This window comes from Galeopterus variegatus, unplaced genomic scaffold (genome assembly GCF_000696425.1).
Source record: "Galeopterus variegatus unplaced genomic scaffold, G_variegatus-3.0.2 Scaffold97, whole genome shotgun sequence".
NCBI classification, from domain to species: Eukaryota; Metazoa; Chordata; class Mammalia; order Dermoptera; family Cynocephalidae; genus Galeopterus; species Galeopterus variegatus.
In genome coordinates, this window is record NW_007726208.1 from 190,941 (window position 1) to 207,957 (window position 17,017).

General features: G+C 36.0%; 1 protein-coding gene across 1 annotated transcript; it reads right to left on the reverse strand.

Moving 5' to 3' along the window:
- Positions 1–724: 724 nt before the first annotated feature.
- Positions 725–14,926, reverse strand: TMPRSS11B (transmembrane protease, serine 11B). Its single transcript, XM_008583395.1, has 10 exons — positions 14,826–14,926; positions 13,338–13,453; positions 8,366–8,484; positions 8,199–8,266; positions 5,475–5,635; positions 4,663–4,701; positions 3,962–4,136; positions 2,541–2,800; positions 1,911–2,053; positions 725–1,029 (listed from the first exon to the last, which is right to left on the reverse strand). The coding sequence occupies exons 1-10, from the start codon at positions 14,924–14,926 to the stop codon at positions 868–870; spliced, it is 1,344 nt and encodes a 447-aa protein (XP_008581617.1). The 3' UTR covers positions 725–867.
- Positions 14,927–17,017: the final 2,091 nt, after the last annotated feature.

Genomic DNA, 17,017 nt, shown 5'->3' on the forward strand with positions numbered 1-17,017 from the left:
CAAACAAAAAAAGAAAGAAAGAAAGAAAGAAAATCGCCACTCAACAAAGATAGTCTTGTTTTAGATTTCTTTTAATTGAAATACCTTACACATTTTCATATTCATAGCTACTTTTTCAAAATACATTACAAATAAGGAATTTCCATGAAAAACTGCATCAACACTGAAGAATTACTGTACCTGGTCTCTGGAAGTTTAAAATGTATCGTTTTGCATAGTTTTGCTGATGGTGAAATTCTTTCACAATGATTGCAAAAACTGGTCAAGACCCCAGTACAAATAAGAGATTATAACTCAATGCCTACATTTTGACCAGGTTCAGTTTATGACCAGATCCCTTCCACAAAAGCTATGACCTGGAGGCAGATATAGCATGTTCCAACCCTGCGCTTACAGTGTTGGTTCCAATCTCTCACAGTGCTGTCTGCTCATGCCATGAACAAGGACATGTTTTCAAAATTCCAAATAGTCTGAATGAAAACCAATAGCTTTATGCTGTGGTGAGACAGCCATGATGTGGGTGAGTGAAATAGAAAACAAGTAGTACTAGGACACTTCAAAAAGTCTAGAAAAATAGAATTAAAAGATAGTACAAATCTTTCCATGGACTGTTTGAAGTGCTCTTGTATTATAATAGTTTGTTTTTGATAGGAGCACTTTCTTTATTTAGGTCTTTCTGGACTAAAAATGAGATTTCTTGTTTTGTCTTGTTGAGTCTGCTTAAAATTAAAGTTCATAAATGTTATATCAAGAAGACAATTTTTTCAAAGCAGCTCTTGTACACACTAATTTAAAATGCATGTTAAGCAAGGCTTAGAAGTAACAGTCAAAAACGACCTACGATAGTTGTTACAGGTTGCTTTCCTCTTAAATACCAGTCTTGGAGGTGATCCAGTTGCGATAGGCAGTCACTCGGACATAGACTCCTGGCTTATTGATTTTACCACACTCAACTCCCCAACTCACTACTCCAACGAGGTACCAAATATTTCGAGAATTGGGATGGACTAGTGGTCCTCCAGAGTCACCCTAAATAAAAGAAAATATTTATCATTATGAGAATTTCCTTTCAGATACTTTTCTTGCACTAAATGACATGCTCAGATGAAGTTTGTAAGTGATTAGTGCATCATAGAGACCATAGGAAGGTGTATGATGTAAATCCCTGTATTACCCTTAACCTCAACTGTAACTGACCGGAATACATTCCCTGGGACTCTTTGGGGTTTACCTGAAACTCGAAAGCATGATCTTATAAGTTATAAGCTCTAGTTGTATGAGAAAACTTTTGGGAGGTGCATGATATGAATATGCTTGGAATTCAAACCTTCGTGTTTGAGAACAAGAGCCAGAACCTTAGCCACAAGGGAAGTAAGACAGTGAGACAGACTTGGGAATGAGCTAAAAGTAATTGAGAATTTTCTGAGACTGGTCCTTTGTTGAAATATGGTTAAGAGTATAGGCTGTCATGCTACACAGCCTGGGTTTGTATGCCAGTTCTACCACTTAGCCAGGGTCTGGGTAGGCAGTTCTACCACTTACTAAGTGTGCGACCTTGTACAAGTTACGTAACTTTCCTCTGCCTCAATTTTCTCATCTATAAAACGAGAATAATGGTAGTACCTACATCATATGTTTGTGATGAGGATCAAATGAATTAAAATTTGTAAAGGACTTAGGACAGTGTTTTACTCATAATAAGTCCAACATAAGTGCGTTAAACACTTATAAACACATGTTGCATGTAAGGAAGAATTACCTTAGTGCTAAAGCTAAGAAGGACTTTAACATGATTGTTAATGTGCAAATTAATTGAAGGATATAGAATGGGCTCCATTTTGATGATTTTTATACAATAATAGCAATTATTTATATACCATGTAGTGAACATGAATAATGTCCAGAATTACCTGGCAGGCATCAATATTTCCTTCCATGTACCCAGCACATAGCATTGTGTCTTCTACCATACCATTATATGCTTCTTTAGCATTACAAGTGTTTGTATCAATAATCTTCACAGGTGCTTTCTGAAGTGACACTGGGTATTCACCTAAAGGAAGTAATCATTATCAGCAAAAAAAAAAACTGCTCTGAAACAAAGCAGGATGGAAACCTTGCTTTGTCCTCTGTGCATAAGACCTATATTTAACTGTTGCCTATTCTTAGGATGAAAAAGCCCACTCAGTTCCCTCATTCAAGGAGTTAAAAAAAAGAAACATACAAAGTATAATTTGTAATATCTTTCTAATGTTGTATTTCTATGTCTTTAGCTCTCTTCTTACATCTTTGGACCAGAACTTCCTCAGTTAGGTTCTCCGGTTAGGGAGGTTCTACAACCAAACTGTTCCCTTTGAATGTTTCGAACCACAGTAACTTGCAAAGTGATAACTTCATATGCAGCATTTCTTGAGAGATCAGTTTGCCTGAGAGTACTGGGCATCTGGAAGTAAATGATGCCTTTCACTCTGTACCTAGATCACTAATTTTTCTTATTGCATTTGTAGCTTATACAGCATGTTAAGCTTTCCGGGACTTACCATCATATGAAAGTGCTCCCCATCCTGTAACAACAACTCCTTCACCAGATGGAAAAATGTGTGTGGCTTCAGGAAGACAAACTCGATGTACGTCATTATTAAATAAAACTTTTTCAGTGAGCAATATAACTGCAATATCATCGTGGTGTTCACCCTGGATGTAGTCTTCATGAATAGTAATTTGTTGAATATTATGTTGCATATAGGGAGGAGTTACTTTAGTGCCAAAACTGACAGTATAGTTTCTTGGATTTTTTGTCCTAAAAAAGCAAAAATAATGTATTTTTTGTATTTACTTCAAAATAATAGAAATACATTCTGCATCTACTGCACTCTTTTCTTTTTTTTTTTTTGTCTTTTTGTCTTTTTCCGTGTCCAGCAACGGATCGCAACCCTCAGTGTTGCCCCCGCACCGGACCGGGGACCGGCAACGGGATCGCAACCCTCGGCGTTGCTCCCGCGCCTCGCTCAGCCAGTGAGCGGAAACGGTCTGTATGTGGGATCCGAACCCTCAGGCGGGAGCGCTGCCGCGCTTCCCAAGCGGCGCACTATCCAGTGCGCCACCGGGCTGGCCCCTACTGCACTCTTTTCATGACATTAATATTTCCTTGCTCTATAGTTCACTAATAATGATACAATCTGATTTTTGAATTAATTTTAAAAAATCTTGTTCGAGTCCTCATATCATATACTATGTAAGGCAATGGAGATACAGAAATAAAAATAAATAGCCCATACTTTCAAAAAGCTTAAATCTAATGAAAGAAGTATGTAAACACAAACAGTTATAATAACTGTTTAAATAGTTTTGTGTATAATTAGTGGGGCCACAAAATAGGAGAACTTAAATTTGTAAGCTTAAGGGAATGAAAGATTTTGTAGGGAATCATTTTGGATGAGACTATAGGGCTATCATATTTGCCTAGAAGATGAGGAGAGGGAGGCAGACATGTGCAGAAAGGGTTCGAGGTATAAAACAGGATGATGTATTTTTGCAAGCACAAGTAGTTTAGGATGTCTGGAGTATACAGTGATGACAGATAAGAATCATCCGAGAAAAAAATGTAGTGTCAAGAATGAGGGTTGCCTGGTTAGATCAGTTCGTTAGAGCATGGTGTTATAATATAACACCAATGTCAAGGGTGTTATAATATAACACCAATGTCAAGGATGTAAATCCCAGGACCAGACAGCCGCCAAAAAAAAAAAAAAAAAATGAATGAATGACTTCCCATTTTTACCGTTAAATTAGAAAAGTCTTAAATAGGCTTACCATATAATTTGTTTTCCAAACCAGGACACTTTTGCACTTTGGGGAATGAAAGGAAGTGGTCCTAATAATTAAACAGGGATAACAGATGCAACTGTAACTGCCCTAGGGCCTTTTGTCTTCCTACTCTTGGGCAATGTTATAAACTCACTTTTGAAAGCAGTGAGCTGCAGTCACCAGGTATCTTTCACTGATCAATGATGCTCCACAGTAGTGTCGGCCGTTCATTTTGAGACTTGCTTGCCATGGCCATTCTCCTTCCTGAGCAATGGAACCTCCCTTGATTCTATCATAGGTAGCTGACATCCTTGCTCGTCTCCCACAGCCTGCCAGAAAGGGTGAGTTTTGTTTCATTGAGGATAGAATGATAACGTTTAATTGACTACAAAGCAGAGAGTGAACTGAGTGGTTCTTGTATGATTATATCTGGCCATCTCTTGCACTGATGGGAACAGAATGTGATCTGTACAGGAATCACTAGCAGCCCTTGGATCGCCTCCATACCCTGCATAGTATCTTCAAGACATTTCAGCACTTGGAGAATGTGTAAGCTGTGGGAGGCAGATGAAGGCACAGTAAAGTCCACAGGCTCTGCAACCAGACTCCCTGAGTTTAATTCTGGCCCCACCACTTATAAGCTGGATGAATTTGGGCAATTATTTAATTTCTTTGTGCTTTAGTTTCCATGTCTCTAAATGGGATCATAATCATATCTATTTCTAAAATTGCTACAAGGATTAAATAAATTATGGTATGTAATGCACTTAGAACTGTGACTGGCCAAGAGTAACAAATCTTGACGTTATGTTTTAGATCATCTCACACATTTAATTAAAAAATAGCTGAACTTACGGTTGTTGATAATCTTTTCAGCATCAGCCTTACTGATTTCTGAAAAAGAAAAAAGTCCATAGTAAATTTAATACCTAGCACCACTAACTCTGGGCTAATGGAATAAAATGATAGGTTCAGCAGAGCAGGAGAGTCCAGAAATAATTTTGAATCTCAGGATAATTGTCAATAGAAACAAGAAAACATTACTTTATTGAAATTGTTATCTTACTATACTAGGGTGCTTCAAAAAGTTCATGAGAGTATTAGCATATCTTTTAATTCTATTTTTCCATGAACTTTTGAAGTACTCTCATATGTGAATGTATGGTACGAAAGTACCATGTTCATAGTTCCATGTGAGAGACTTCTCTCTTATTTAATTGGAATTGTATTCTACATCATCTAACATAGAAAATTGCCAGTATTTTTCCTTGGAAGAAGAGAAAGTCCTTACAAGTGATCCTGATTCCTGTCAGTAAACAAAACTAACTTTTAAAAAGTTAGCATATCCAGTGCTGCTTTTGAAAGTTATAGGAAATCATAAAAAGAATAGCAAGTCATACCATTCCTTACGAGGACTGTTTAAAGTATTAATATCTGCTTTGGAATGAGAAGCAGCTCCCCCCTCTTCCAAAGCCAGATATAAGGTGTGACGTTATTGTGATCTGAATGTGTTTTAATAACAAAGAACTCAATAATTGCTCTAATGTAAAACAATGACTCGTTCATTTAAAAAAAATATTGAAGATTAGCTTTGTGCCCGGTTTTTGTGATATGTGTTAGGGATAAAACAATGAAAATAACATTGCTCCCATCTAATGCAATCTTACCCGTGAGTCTCAGAGAATTAGGATCTGTCGTCAAGGATCCTGAGTTGTTTCTCAGCATCTGACGTAGGATGCTTTCAATTCTTCCTCTTATGTTTGCCTTCACTGATCTGGGAGTCTTGAATACCAGCCATATATGTGCTGTCACACTGTTGTTATCAGGACTGGAAACAACATAAAGGTTTCATATGTTGCTAAAAATAGCATTTCCTTCCTCATTCCCTGGTCTTTCATATCTTGGTTTCTTCTGCTCTTTTATGGGTTTGTGCAGTACCTTCACTTCAGGTTAAGCACAGTATCATCCATCTACCTACATTTACTTGGGACAGTATGCATGCAGCTACATTATTCAGTTTACAGGACAAGCAGTTTTACAAATCTGAGCAGATAAGGAAAGCCTGGCACAGGGCAAAGGTATCACTTAAGAACTGGGATCATTTATTCATGCATTCTTCAGTCATTTACTGAGCAACTGCTAGAGACAAGCAACTGGACTAGGTGCTATTGGGTGATGTAAGAGTGACTAATACATAGTTTCTACCCTCAAAGAATTTCCAGACTTTTAGGGGGGACTATAATAAGTGAAGCAGAAGCAATAAGATATTTAGCTTACCTAATGGTACGGATAATGATGTCATTTTTTACTTAAAGAATCAGAGAAATTTTCATGGACATGGTGACATACATACCAGACCTTAAAGTATTTTCATTGATACTCCATCATCAAGCAGAAAATCACATCAAGCAGAGATGAGGAGAAATAGTTCCCCAGAATAACTGGATGGCAATAGTACTAATTATAATTTACTGGGCATCTGCTATGTTCCATGTACTTCATGGTATATATTCTATGTACTTTGTTATCACATTTGTTATCACATTTAGTCTTCACAACAACCCTGCAGCATAGGTATCCTTATCTTCATTTTATAGAAAAGGAAAAACTGAGGCTCTGGGAGGTTATGTAATGTGTTCAAGAGTATGCAGCTACTAAACTAGGATTAGATTTAGTGCAGTTGACTCCATAACCTGGGCTCTTTACACTATGCACTCTGTCCCCCTATGCCTAGTCATCCAGTGACCACTGTCTAGGAAACTGGGTTCAGATGAAGGAGGGCTTTAATGCTAGCCAAAGGGCATGAGCGATAAGAAGTTGTGGAGTAAAACTGTTTGAGGAAGATTGATCTGACCGTGGTGTTTATGAGATTTGTTTAGAACTGGGAAAAGGGTGACCAATAGATATGCAGGAATTGTCAAGGAGCCCTGAGGCTAGTGTCTGAAGGGGCATTATTATGCTTTGGGTCTCCTTAATGGGTTAGCTCAACATTTTGGCATATTAATCAATAATAATTCCCAGGGGGCCGGCCTGGTGGCGCACTGCTACAGTGCACCACTTGGGAAGCGCGGTGGCGCTCCCACCGAGGGTTCAGATCCCACGTATAGACTGGCCGCTCACTGGCTGAGCGAGGTGCGGGCGCGACACCGAGGGTTGCGATCCCGTTGCCGGTCCCGGTCCGGTACGGGCGTGACACTGAGGGTTGCGATCCGTTGCCGGTCACGAAAAAAGACAAAAAGGAAAAAAAATAAATAAATAATAATAATAATTCCCAGGAAGCACTCATCTCATGTAAGGTTGATTATTGTATGTCTAAGTAAAAACCTCTGTCCTGTGGCCTCTTCTTCATTTCCTCTTGGCCCATGCTACCTATAAATACTTGAAGTAACATGAATGGGAAGTCAAAGCACAGAAAGCCTTCTGGTAGTTGCAGTCACCTCTGGGACTATCCTTTAACTTTAGTCTCCTATTTCTATCTAGCACTAAAATTGACCTCCAAGCTTAATGTTACTTGGGAACTAATCCATTCTGCAATTCCAGTAGTCCCATGAGTCCTAGGAGTAGGGGAAGAAGGACAGACATAATCTGGTGGCTTTGATGGAGGTAAAAGCAATAATTGTCTGCATTTAAAAGTGTTTATTTGCAAATATTTTCACATGAATTATCTTTTTGATCCTGAATACAGTTTTATGAGTGAGGCAGGGCAGGTGTTGTTATTATTTCATGAGATAGAGGATCATCAACTCAAAGTGATACAGTGGCTCACCCAAGACTCTAGGGCTGCTAAGTAGCAAAGGCTGGGCACAGGTTGTCTAATTCCTGCCCTATGGCTGACTCCCTCTGCTATTCCATGCTACTCCAAACCCACATGCAGGGAACGCATAGCATAGCTATTTTATCTCCTGTTATGATGACTAGAAGGTTTTCTTTGGTATTAAAGCCTGGTATAGATATGCTCTCTTCTACCCTATATCTAATAATAACTCTAGAGGCAGTTCCACAGGGTGTTCAGCTGACTTGCAAGTAAAAAGACAGAAGAAAACAAGGTCTATGTTAATGCTACTGCTAAATAAGAATGTTATTGCATCAAACATTGGTCTAAGGGATCATCTAATGTTTTCTAGACATGAACACTGAGGAAATCAGAAGGATGGGTCACCTCTAATTTGAGGATTAATGCATTCTCAATAGATCTAATGAAAACAGCCATATAGCCCCTGTCTTTGCTTTGGTTTTGTCCTGAACAATTAGTTTGACACTTATAATAATGCTGGATATTAGTTGCATATTGGCCAATGACTAACATATCAGTAGACTTTTTCCTCAGAGGAATTTGAAATATAATGGTATAAATGATGGGTTGATCTCTTTTTTAGCCATTAGTTACTTACACCAGTGTGATGACTTGAGAATTGATATATTGTCTGTAAATGTTAGAACTTTGAAATGCATCATCCATCTGTTAAAAGAGAGCATAGAGTCAAACATCAAATTCCAATAATATGTTTATATTTCAGAGAATTAACAATGAAACTAATATAGGAAAATACTAACTTACCTTAGTCTCAAGAATTTTGCTAAGATAGTTATTTTCTAGTGATGTCTCCCTTTCATAATTTTTATTATAGGGAATATCCAGCACTTTAAAGCTACCTTTGTAGTAATAGGTCCTGTTTTCTGTGAGATAAAGAAATAATGCAAGAAATAGTTAAGTTAACTGGATTTTAAATACAAATATAGATTATGTAATAATTCCAACTAGTATGTATTATGCTCACATTAGATACTGATGAGTTCTTTTGACTCCTTCTGTTACAGTTGATTAAATAACCTGGGAATTATAGAGAGTGTTTATAGGATCAACAATGGCCCATTATGTGTGTGTGTGTGTGTGTGTGTGTGTGTGTGTGTGTGTGCTGTGTGTCTATGTGTGTTTGTATATATACAAACAAACATATCAGACAAAGGTCAGAAAGAAGCATAACATCTTGGTTGAGACAGATTTCTGTCTAGAGTAATCAGTTGTAAGGTTATGAATAAAAATGGTCACCATTTAAGCATCTACTACATGAAGATGCTTTAGAAAGACCTTAGGAAGTATACTAATTTTTCAGGAGAAATGTAGTCTTAGAGAGATTAACTAACTTATCCAAAATTATATAGCTGCTAAGAAGAACCAACAATCAAAATTCAATCTGTCTGACTCTGAAGCCCATAGCTAATCCATTATATTTCCTTCCTTAATTTTTATAGACATTAAGCTACTTGATATATGATAGATCTTTTCTCCAATGTGTGTGATAGATATTATGCATCTAGGAATATGCTAGATACTGTAAAAGAGTGCCTAGAGTATAATAGCATTAAGTAAATATAAATATTACTTTGCAATATCATCACTGCTTTTGAGGATCATCTTGTGGAAGAGATAAGCTCAACATGGATGAAACCATCACGTGAGGTATTAATAAGAATATAATTAGATGATATAGTTGATTTTTCACCTGAAATTTCTATATGAATGCAGAGAAAGGAGATACCATAATTAAAATATGATATCAATTTCAAAAATCAATGTGAAAATATTTTAGAGTGAGAAAGATGATAGAAAAATAAGGAAGTTTTAGGCAAAATGCTGAAAACGGGTTGATTCTAAATGATTTACAAATAAAATTCGTTAATTGACGTTAGCTTTTCTGAGGGACACGGATGTCTTACTGTAGAGACCAAGCATTTAAATGGTAGTTTACTAGATTTTACCGTAAGCATGTAAAAATAGATCTTGAAACTATTCAACTTCTTTCTCATAATTTAATGTTCACAAAGTATCATTCAGCTCTTTATTTGGATTCCTAATTATTTCTACCTACTGCAATGTCAGATAGCCATGAATATTTCTTCATGTAAAATAATAAATTGGCAAGATAGGTATTGGTTTTATTACAACTGAATACTTTCCCCAGAGCTAGTGGATAAACTGAATATTTAAAGTCTAAGACATTTCAGAATAAGAAAACATATCCTAGAACAAGGAAATCAACTGTTGAGTATCCTTTTCTTCATTTAATTATATGTAGCAGTCCTAATGGGACACTGAGATTGCTCACTAACTATGCTGAAGTCACTTGAATACAACCATTGTGCTCAGCTGATACCTAAAGAGATAAAAGTAACCCCTAGGGATAGAATGTTTATAAGGCATTCTTGTACCATATGATTGATTAACATTCCCATCTCTACAAGTAGTTCAGAAGTCAATATGAATTGAGAAAGATGAATAAAGAGGCAGAAAAAAAGGAAATCATTTTAGAAGTTTTTCATGACTTGATTACTTACAACTTGTTTCTGAAAAGAAAACCTGAAACACACACACGCACCCTTTTTCTTTTTCTTACTTTTTTTTTTGTACTAAGTGCTCTGGGTACAACATCAGGGTTTAAGCGTGAGTTATGAAAGAACTTCTATTTAAAGTTGACAGAGTAAAAGTACTTCTTCTACATTCTCCTACCTCTATACCCAGAAAAAGAACAAAAGACAAAAATAGTGGATTCAATTCTAAGGGAAAAAAAAAAAAAAAAGCTACAACTCCAAACCACAAACTATGAAGCAAACATGTCTCAAATTGTGAAATATGCACTAAAGTGAGAAATAATACAGATCAGAAGTATATCTCACAAACTGAGCTAAATTCATATTTTAAAGTTCTCAATGATTAGAGTAATGAGACTTCAGGCCCCAGAAAAAGACAAGAATATTTATGCAAAGATTTATTTTGACACTACAGAATGACAGACAGAATTAAAAATAAAAGTGAAACAACACTAATATGTCATTTTTAATATATGTGATTTAATTTCCCAGCTGAAGCAACCTGACAGAATTAAGCTGGGGTAAAGGAGAGAGAGAAGTCAAGAATCACTACATCATAATTTAGAAAGTCTTCAAATTAGGGAGCTTTTCTCAGTGCCACCCCAGCTTCTTAATTGTTAAAAAGTGAAGGTAAAATTCACTATTCTTTAGAAAACACATGGTCCAAATAAAGAAGAGTAAATAATAATTACAAAAGATCTTGGAGGATAAAAGCCACACACACAAAAAGAAAGAATATAAACAAAAATCAGAAAAGGAAATTAAGAGAACAGGGATAGAATTTTAACAACTAGTTCCCATAGTCTCAAAGATATAGTCAATGAAAAAGCTCAATAATATACAATAGTACAGTAAAAAAGAAAAGTGGCAGAATTCAGTAAAGTAGCAGAGGAAAATAAAACTATCAAAGATGAAAGCCACATTGGAAATAACATATATAGATTAAAAATCTTGTGACATGAAGAACAAACTTGAGTAAAGAAAAACAAAATGAAATGGAAAAGGAGAACTGAAATTATCAAGGGAATGAACAACATGAGAGACAAAGGAGATCCAACAAATGCTTAATTGGAAAAAAAAGAAAAAAGAACAACACTCCCCTGACACGTGCAACCAGCCCAGTGACGACCACCAAGCCGCAGCAAGAAGGGCCCCCGGTTCCTGAGTTGGGATGGTGGCAGACAAGGGCTTTTGTCACACCTCCACCCAGCTCAGCAATGACCAAGCCACCACTGGAAGCCCCCCACAACCCAGTCTTCCCGGTGGGAATGTGGGGGGTGCCACAGGCCTCAATCCCATCCCTCCTCCTTCCTCCTTCTTCCATCCAATTTCCTTCCCCTTCCCCTCTCTCCCTCCCTCCCAACTGCTCCACAACAGCATCCTAGAATGTAAAAAATAATATTAATATTAATAAAAAATTTTTTTAAAAGAATGAATGAGTAGAAATTTGTATCTTAAAAGGACCCACTGTATTCTAAGAAAAACTGAAGAATAAGCACAATACTAAGATAGACTGGGCGTGATGAATCCAGAGAATAAAAAATCTTATAATTATTTAGGCAGGAAGAAAAATAATTTATATTTACATTTACAACTGGAAAATGATCGGGATCTTTTCTTTAACAATAGTAAATGGACAAAAGACAGTGGAGAAAGTTTACAAAGTTCTGAGAAAAAGATAATGCAAACAAATAACTGTTTTTGCTTAGGCATTTTTCTGCATGTAAAATCTGAGGAATTCCAACAGCTTCAGACCTTGAAAGAATGACTTCAAGAAGATATATAGCCAACCTCAAGACCAATCATAATAAATAACTCAAGAATCAAGAACATTCAGTTAAAGATGATGAGTTTAATATATACATCTAAATGTGTTATCTCCCAAATCTCTTAAAATGTCAGGAAAAGTGTCTGTTTGGGGGTTTAAAAAAAGTTAACCCACAAAGACAATGATAACAGGAGAGGATACAACAGCAGCATTATGGAAGCTGGAGGCAGGTGAGGGAGTGTTAATGGGCCTAACAGACCCAAGAAACTGGATCCCTAATGCAGTGGTGAGGAAATTAAGAATGAGCGCCATTTTAAACCAAAGAATCCTAAATGGTAACAAGCACTCCTGGAAGTAGGGGTGGAATTAGGAGTAAAACCAGGAATATTGGTTGAAACAGCTAAATCCTAGTGTCTTCCCCAGCTTCTTAGGTTTTTAGAACAGGGAGACTGAAATACAGTTGAGGTCAGGTACACCATACTCAAAACTTCTGTGCCACTTTCCAACTTGACTACAGAAAGCTGGCTGCCAGGGTTCTGTCCATGCACAAGGGAGGCCTCTGAGAAGTGGGAAATAGGGGTAGTGGATGAAGGGCAGCATTCTTCGTACAAAACTCTGAGTGACTATTTGATTATTTAAACTATGAGCATATCAGCTTTAGAGGAAAAAAAACCCCAAACCCACAGCATTCAAGCACAGCAAAACCATGAAAAAAGGATTGACGATAAGCATATGCTTCTGCTAAATACATATTGAAAACTAAACTGTAATAATTTTGATTACAAACCAGAATAAGGTGTTATAAACACTGACAATGTAATAAGAATAATATTGCTACCAAACTACTGGGAAGTATGGGGGGAAAATGAGAAATATAAGTATGCTGATTTTCTTGTCTTTCATACTAGGGTATAAATGATACAATGTCTAAAGTTAAAACACAGTTTTTTAAAAGATGACTTCTACTTTCCTGATGTTTTTAAAGTCTTTTAAAAATCTATATTAAGAGATTTTTCTATATTAACGTATTTGCTATGAAGAAATAATTAGTTGAAATTCAATATTCATTGGTTTCTCTTCCTCACATATAATAAGTATAATATTTAATTTTAAAATAACACATGTACAGTCTTGGTAGGATTACTTTTTTCTGCCTATCTATCAGTTATCTATCTATTCACTGATGTCTCTGTGTGGATATCCATTCTTTTACCTGTGTCTGTTCAAAAATTTCTGCAATGCAATGTTTGGCAAATGTTAATAATGTTTATTTCTAGGATCTGGGGTCACTCGTGCTACTTTAAAGGGAGATAATTCATTGTTTGCAATTGTTTATGTTTTATAAAAATGAGAATAAAGATTATAACAAAATAAAATTATGTTCTTAACCAACCTACTGCCAGAAAATGAACCAGTAGACCAATTGTGATTCCCAGGATTGCCAGCACTCCAAACACAATGAGGGCAATCATCCATAGTGGCAAAGATGCACGGGGAGCTGCGACTGGTCTGCAAGTACAGGTTATGAAGATGAGGGAGATATCAGAAAAATCACAATCATTTCAAATCTGTATTTCTTTCCTCTTACTCACCCCTGGAAGCTCCAAATTTAGGCACAGTAGTAGCAGAAAAGGAAGGAAGGAAGGAAGGAAGGAAGGAAGGAAGGAAGGAAGGAAGGAAGGAAGCAGGGAGGGAGGGAGGGAGGGAAGAAAGAAAACAAAACCATGAGCTTCCCTTAAAGCTTATGATTGAACCTCTCTGGATCTGTTATGAAATTATTTTTCAGGAATACAACAGTTGGTGCCAAGTTATCTGGACTTGTCATCTAGTTCCCTCAAGAGAGTTTGTACCAGCAAGTGAAAATCTTGTCAGGAAGGGAACGGAAGGGAAATGCCTTAGAAATTCCTAATGCCTAAGCCCATCATAATTTTTTAAAGTATCATCATAGTTCTATATTATTTGGTATGTCCTTGTTATATACAACACACACACACAAATATGAAGTGTTATACGGGTTAGAGCAGTGTCCATCTATCTTGGACACAGATTGTTTACTGCTGTGGTTCAAAGATATCTCTTGTAGAAAAGCATGCCATGATAAATCTACAATAAGTTAGGTATCTCACTGTTTCATTTGGGCAACAAATATGTATTGAGAGCCTCAGCCTAAGTTGCATTAAGGATTTGTGGAAATTTCCCAGAAAAAAAAGGCACAGGAAGACAGTGCAAGAAGGGGAAACAATATGCAGCACTCAAAGAATGACTAGCAATTCAGTTTTGTTGCAGCAAACTGTGAATCATGGATTGGCCAAAAATGAAACTGGACAATGTGATGGTTAATTTTATGTGTCAACTCTGGCTAGGCTATAGTGCCCAGCCTTTTTGTCAAACACTAGTCCAGATGTTGTTATAAAGGTATTTCATGTGATTAACATTTATAATTAGTTGACTTTAAGTAAAGGAGATTATCTTCCATAATGGGGGTGGGTCTCATTCAATCAGTTGAAGGCCTTAAGAGCAAAACCTGAGGTTTCCAGGAGAAAAAGGAATTCTGCCTCAAGACAGTAACGTAGAAATCCTGCCTGAGTTTCTAGCCTGCCAGCTCATCCTATGGGTTTCAGATTTGTCAACTCCACAATTGTATGAGCCAATTTCTTAAAATAATCTCCACCCCCCCCCCGTACAAAGTTAATATTTCTCTTTCCAAGACAAACGTCTATTTCCATTCTAATGATGACTAATTTCTCAACTTTTTATACCCTTCCTGAATTTCACATTCTCATTTCTTGATATTTCTCAAAAGCCTTTAAATTAACAGCATTTGTTTTTAACTGCCAAATTCAAAACATTGTTTATCTTTCAGTGACAGGTCGGCACTTACCTTACCTTATAAGCATTCGGCTCCACCAGAAAAGTACCTTGCTCACTGCTTGGTTCTATAATCTTTCTTCCACACCCTTTCTTTACTTTTCTGTCTCCCATGAACTCTTGATGATTATTTTTTTCTAATCATCTCTTAATTGGGGGCACATTTGTACATTTCTTGTTTTAACTTGTTTTATTTTTAAAGCTTTAATTCAGAACAGGTCTTTCTATAGAATTGGGCAGATTTTCTCAATGATACCTTGGCAAAGATCTAAAACATAGCTTTCTTCTGAGATTTTTCCCATTCCATTCTACAGGACTAACTGTAAGAAAAAATTTGAAATTAATAAAATATGGTTTTGAAGTCTTTGCTTCCACTTCTGGTGTTCTTTTTCTTCCTCTTAATTATTCATCACTTAGACACCCATGAAGTTTTCTAGGGTCTAGTTCTCAAATGCACTTGCAGAATCAACCGTATTTCTAAATCCCTTCAAGCTCTGCTGGGTAATTGGATTAATGCCTCACTCTCAGAATCTAACCACTGAATTAGGGCTTGAAACTTTCATTGGTAACTAGGAGTTCTTAGAAACAATGGCTTAATCCTTGGAATCCTTTCAGGTTAAGACTTCACACAAATGTCAAAATGATGAAGGAAAGGAGGAGGTATCCGATTAAACCAAACAAAACAAAACAAAATCATCTACCCAGCATAAAGGTGATGACTATCTCACAGGCAAAACAAAACAGAACAGAACAAAATAAAACAATCATGCAGTTTCTTTCCACTTTTAAATGTGTGCAATCACTGTTTCTTCTATTGATAGATCAGAGATACGGCTAATAAGAAAACATTAGGGCTATGAAAAAATAACATCTTTAATAAAAAAGAAATTATACAATAAATTATTTTCTTTAGCTCAAAAAAATTTTCTTAGTATATTCTATCACAGTGAGTGTGCCCTCTCCAATTACATTTTTACATGAATACTGAGATTGTGAATACATACCCATACATATATATAGTTTGTGCATAAACATGTCTTAAAGAGCTCAATTACTGACTCAAGATATATATTTTAGAAAAAAATATTTTGTAAGGTATGCATTTACATTTCACAGTTATCTGAACATGAAATATTTTATAATTAGATTCAGTTAATTATGCTATATTTCATACATTTTGATGCAAACTTCTTGCAAGCTGAAAGAATGTTCTTAAAATTTTGCCATTAATGATTACTGTTCACTTCATATGATAATTACCTAGTTAAATACTTTAAAATTAGATAGCACATGTCTATACATAATTATACTATTCTAGTTTGTGAACATTTAATAAATGAAAATATACGGTTTTACAGAAAATATATATGTAATTACCTAGTTAAATACTTTAAAATTAGATAGCACATGTCTATATATAATTATACTATTCTAGTTTGTGAACATTTAATAAATGAAAATATACGGTTTTACAGAGAACACCTATGAAGCAGCAGTACTGTGAGATTTAAGATAATATTCATGAAGGCACTGTAGAAAACTGGAGATGTTAAACAAATACAAACAAGTCATAACCACCATCACTACCAGCAATAATTTAGCATTTGATTTATGAGGAAAAAACTGTTCTCTCTGATGCCCTCTGTCTACTTTACAATGGTCATATATTCACATTATTTTTCATTTACAGGATGTTAAGTTGCATGCCACTTCGGAAGAACTCCCCAAGTCATTACATAAAACTACAGATTACAGAAACAAGTACATGTTTGTGACAGGGTTGTGTCCATGCAGGAAATCCAAAATTCTGTGAAAAAACTACAAATTTCCCCCTAAACTCAATTGTTTTACTGCAACCCTTGGTTGGGAGTCATACTGGGGACAGTGTTCATTTTATTTATGTAGAATTTTAGACAAGCAAATCTCTACTTACCTATACATAATGTGCTGATATAATGGCTGTTGTTGTTAACAAAAATAAAGGAAACTTCTGAACTCCTTTTGTCCTGATCAGTGGTTCTCACGTAAATGTACAAACCACAATGATAGTTGGGATTTTAAGGGCTGGGTGCAATAGTGGAAAGCAATTAAAAGGAAACTTGTTTAACAAGTGTGATGACAGCTGTGGGTCTGTGGTTTAAAGGAAGAAATAAAATATCTCTTGGAATGGCATACTTAGAAAAAACAATAGGAATTACTAGGATT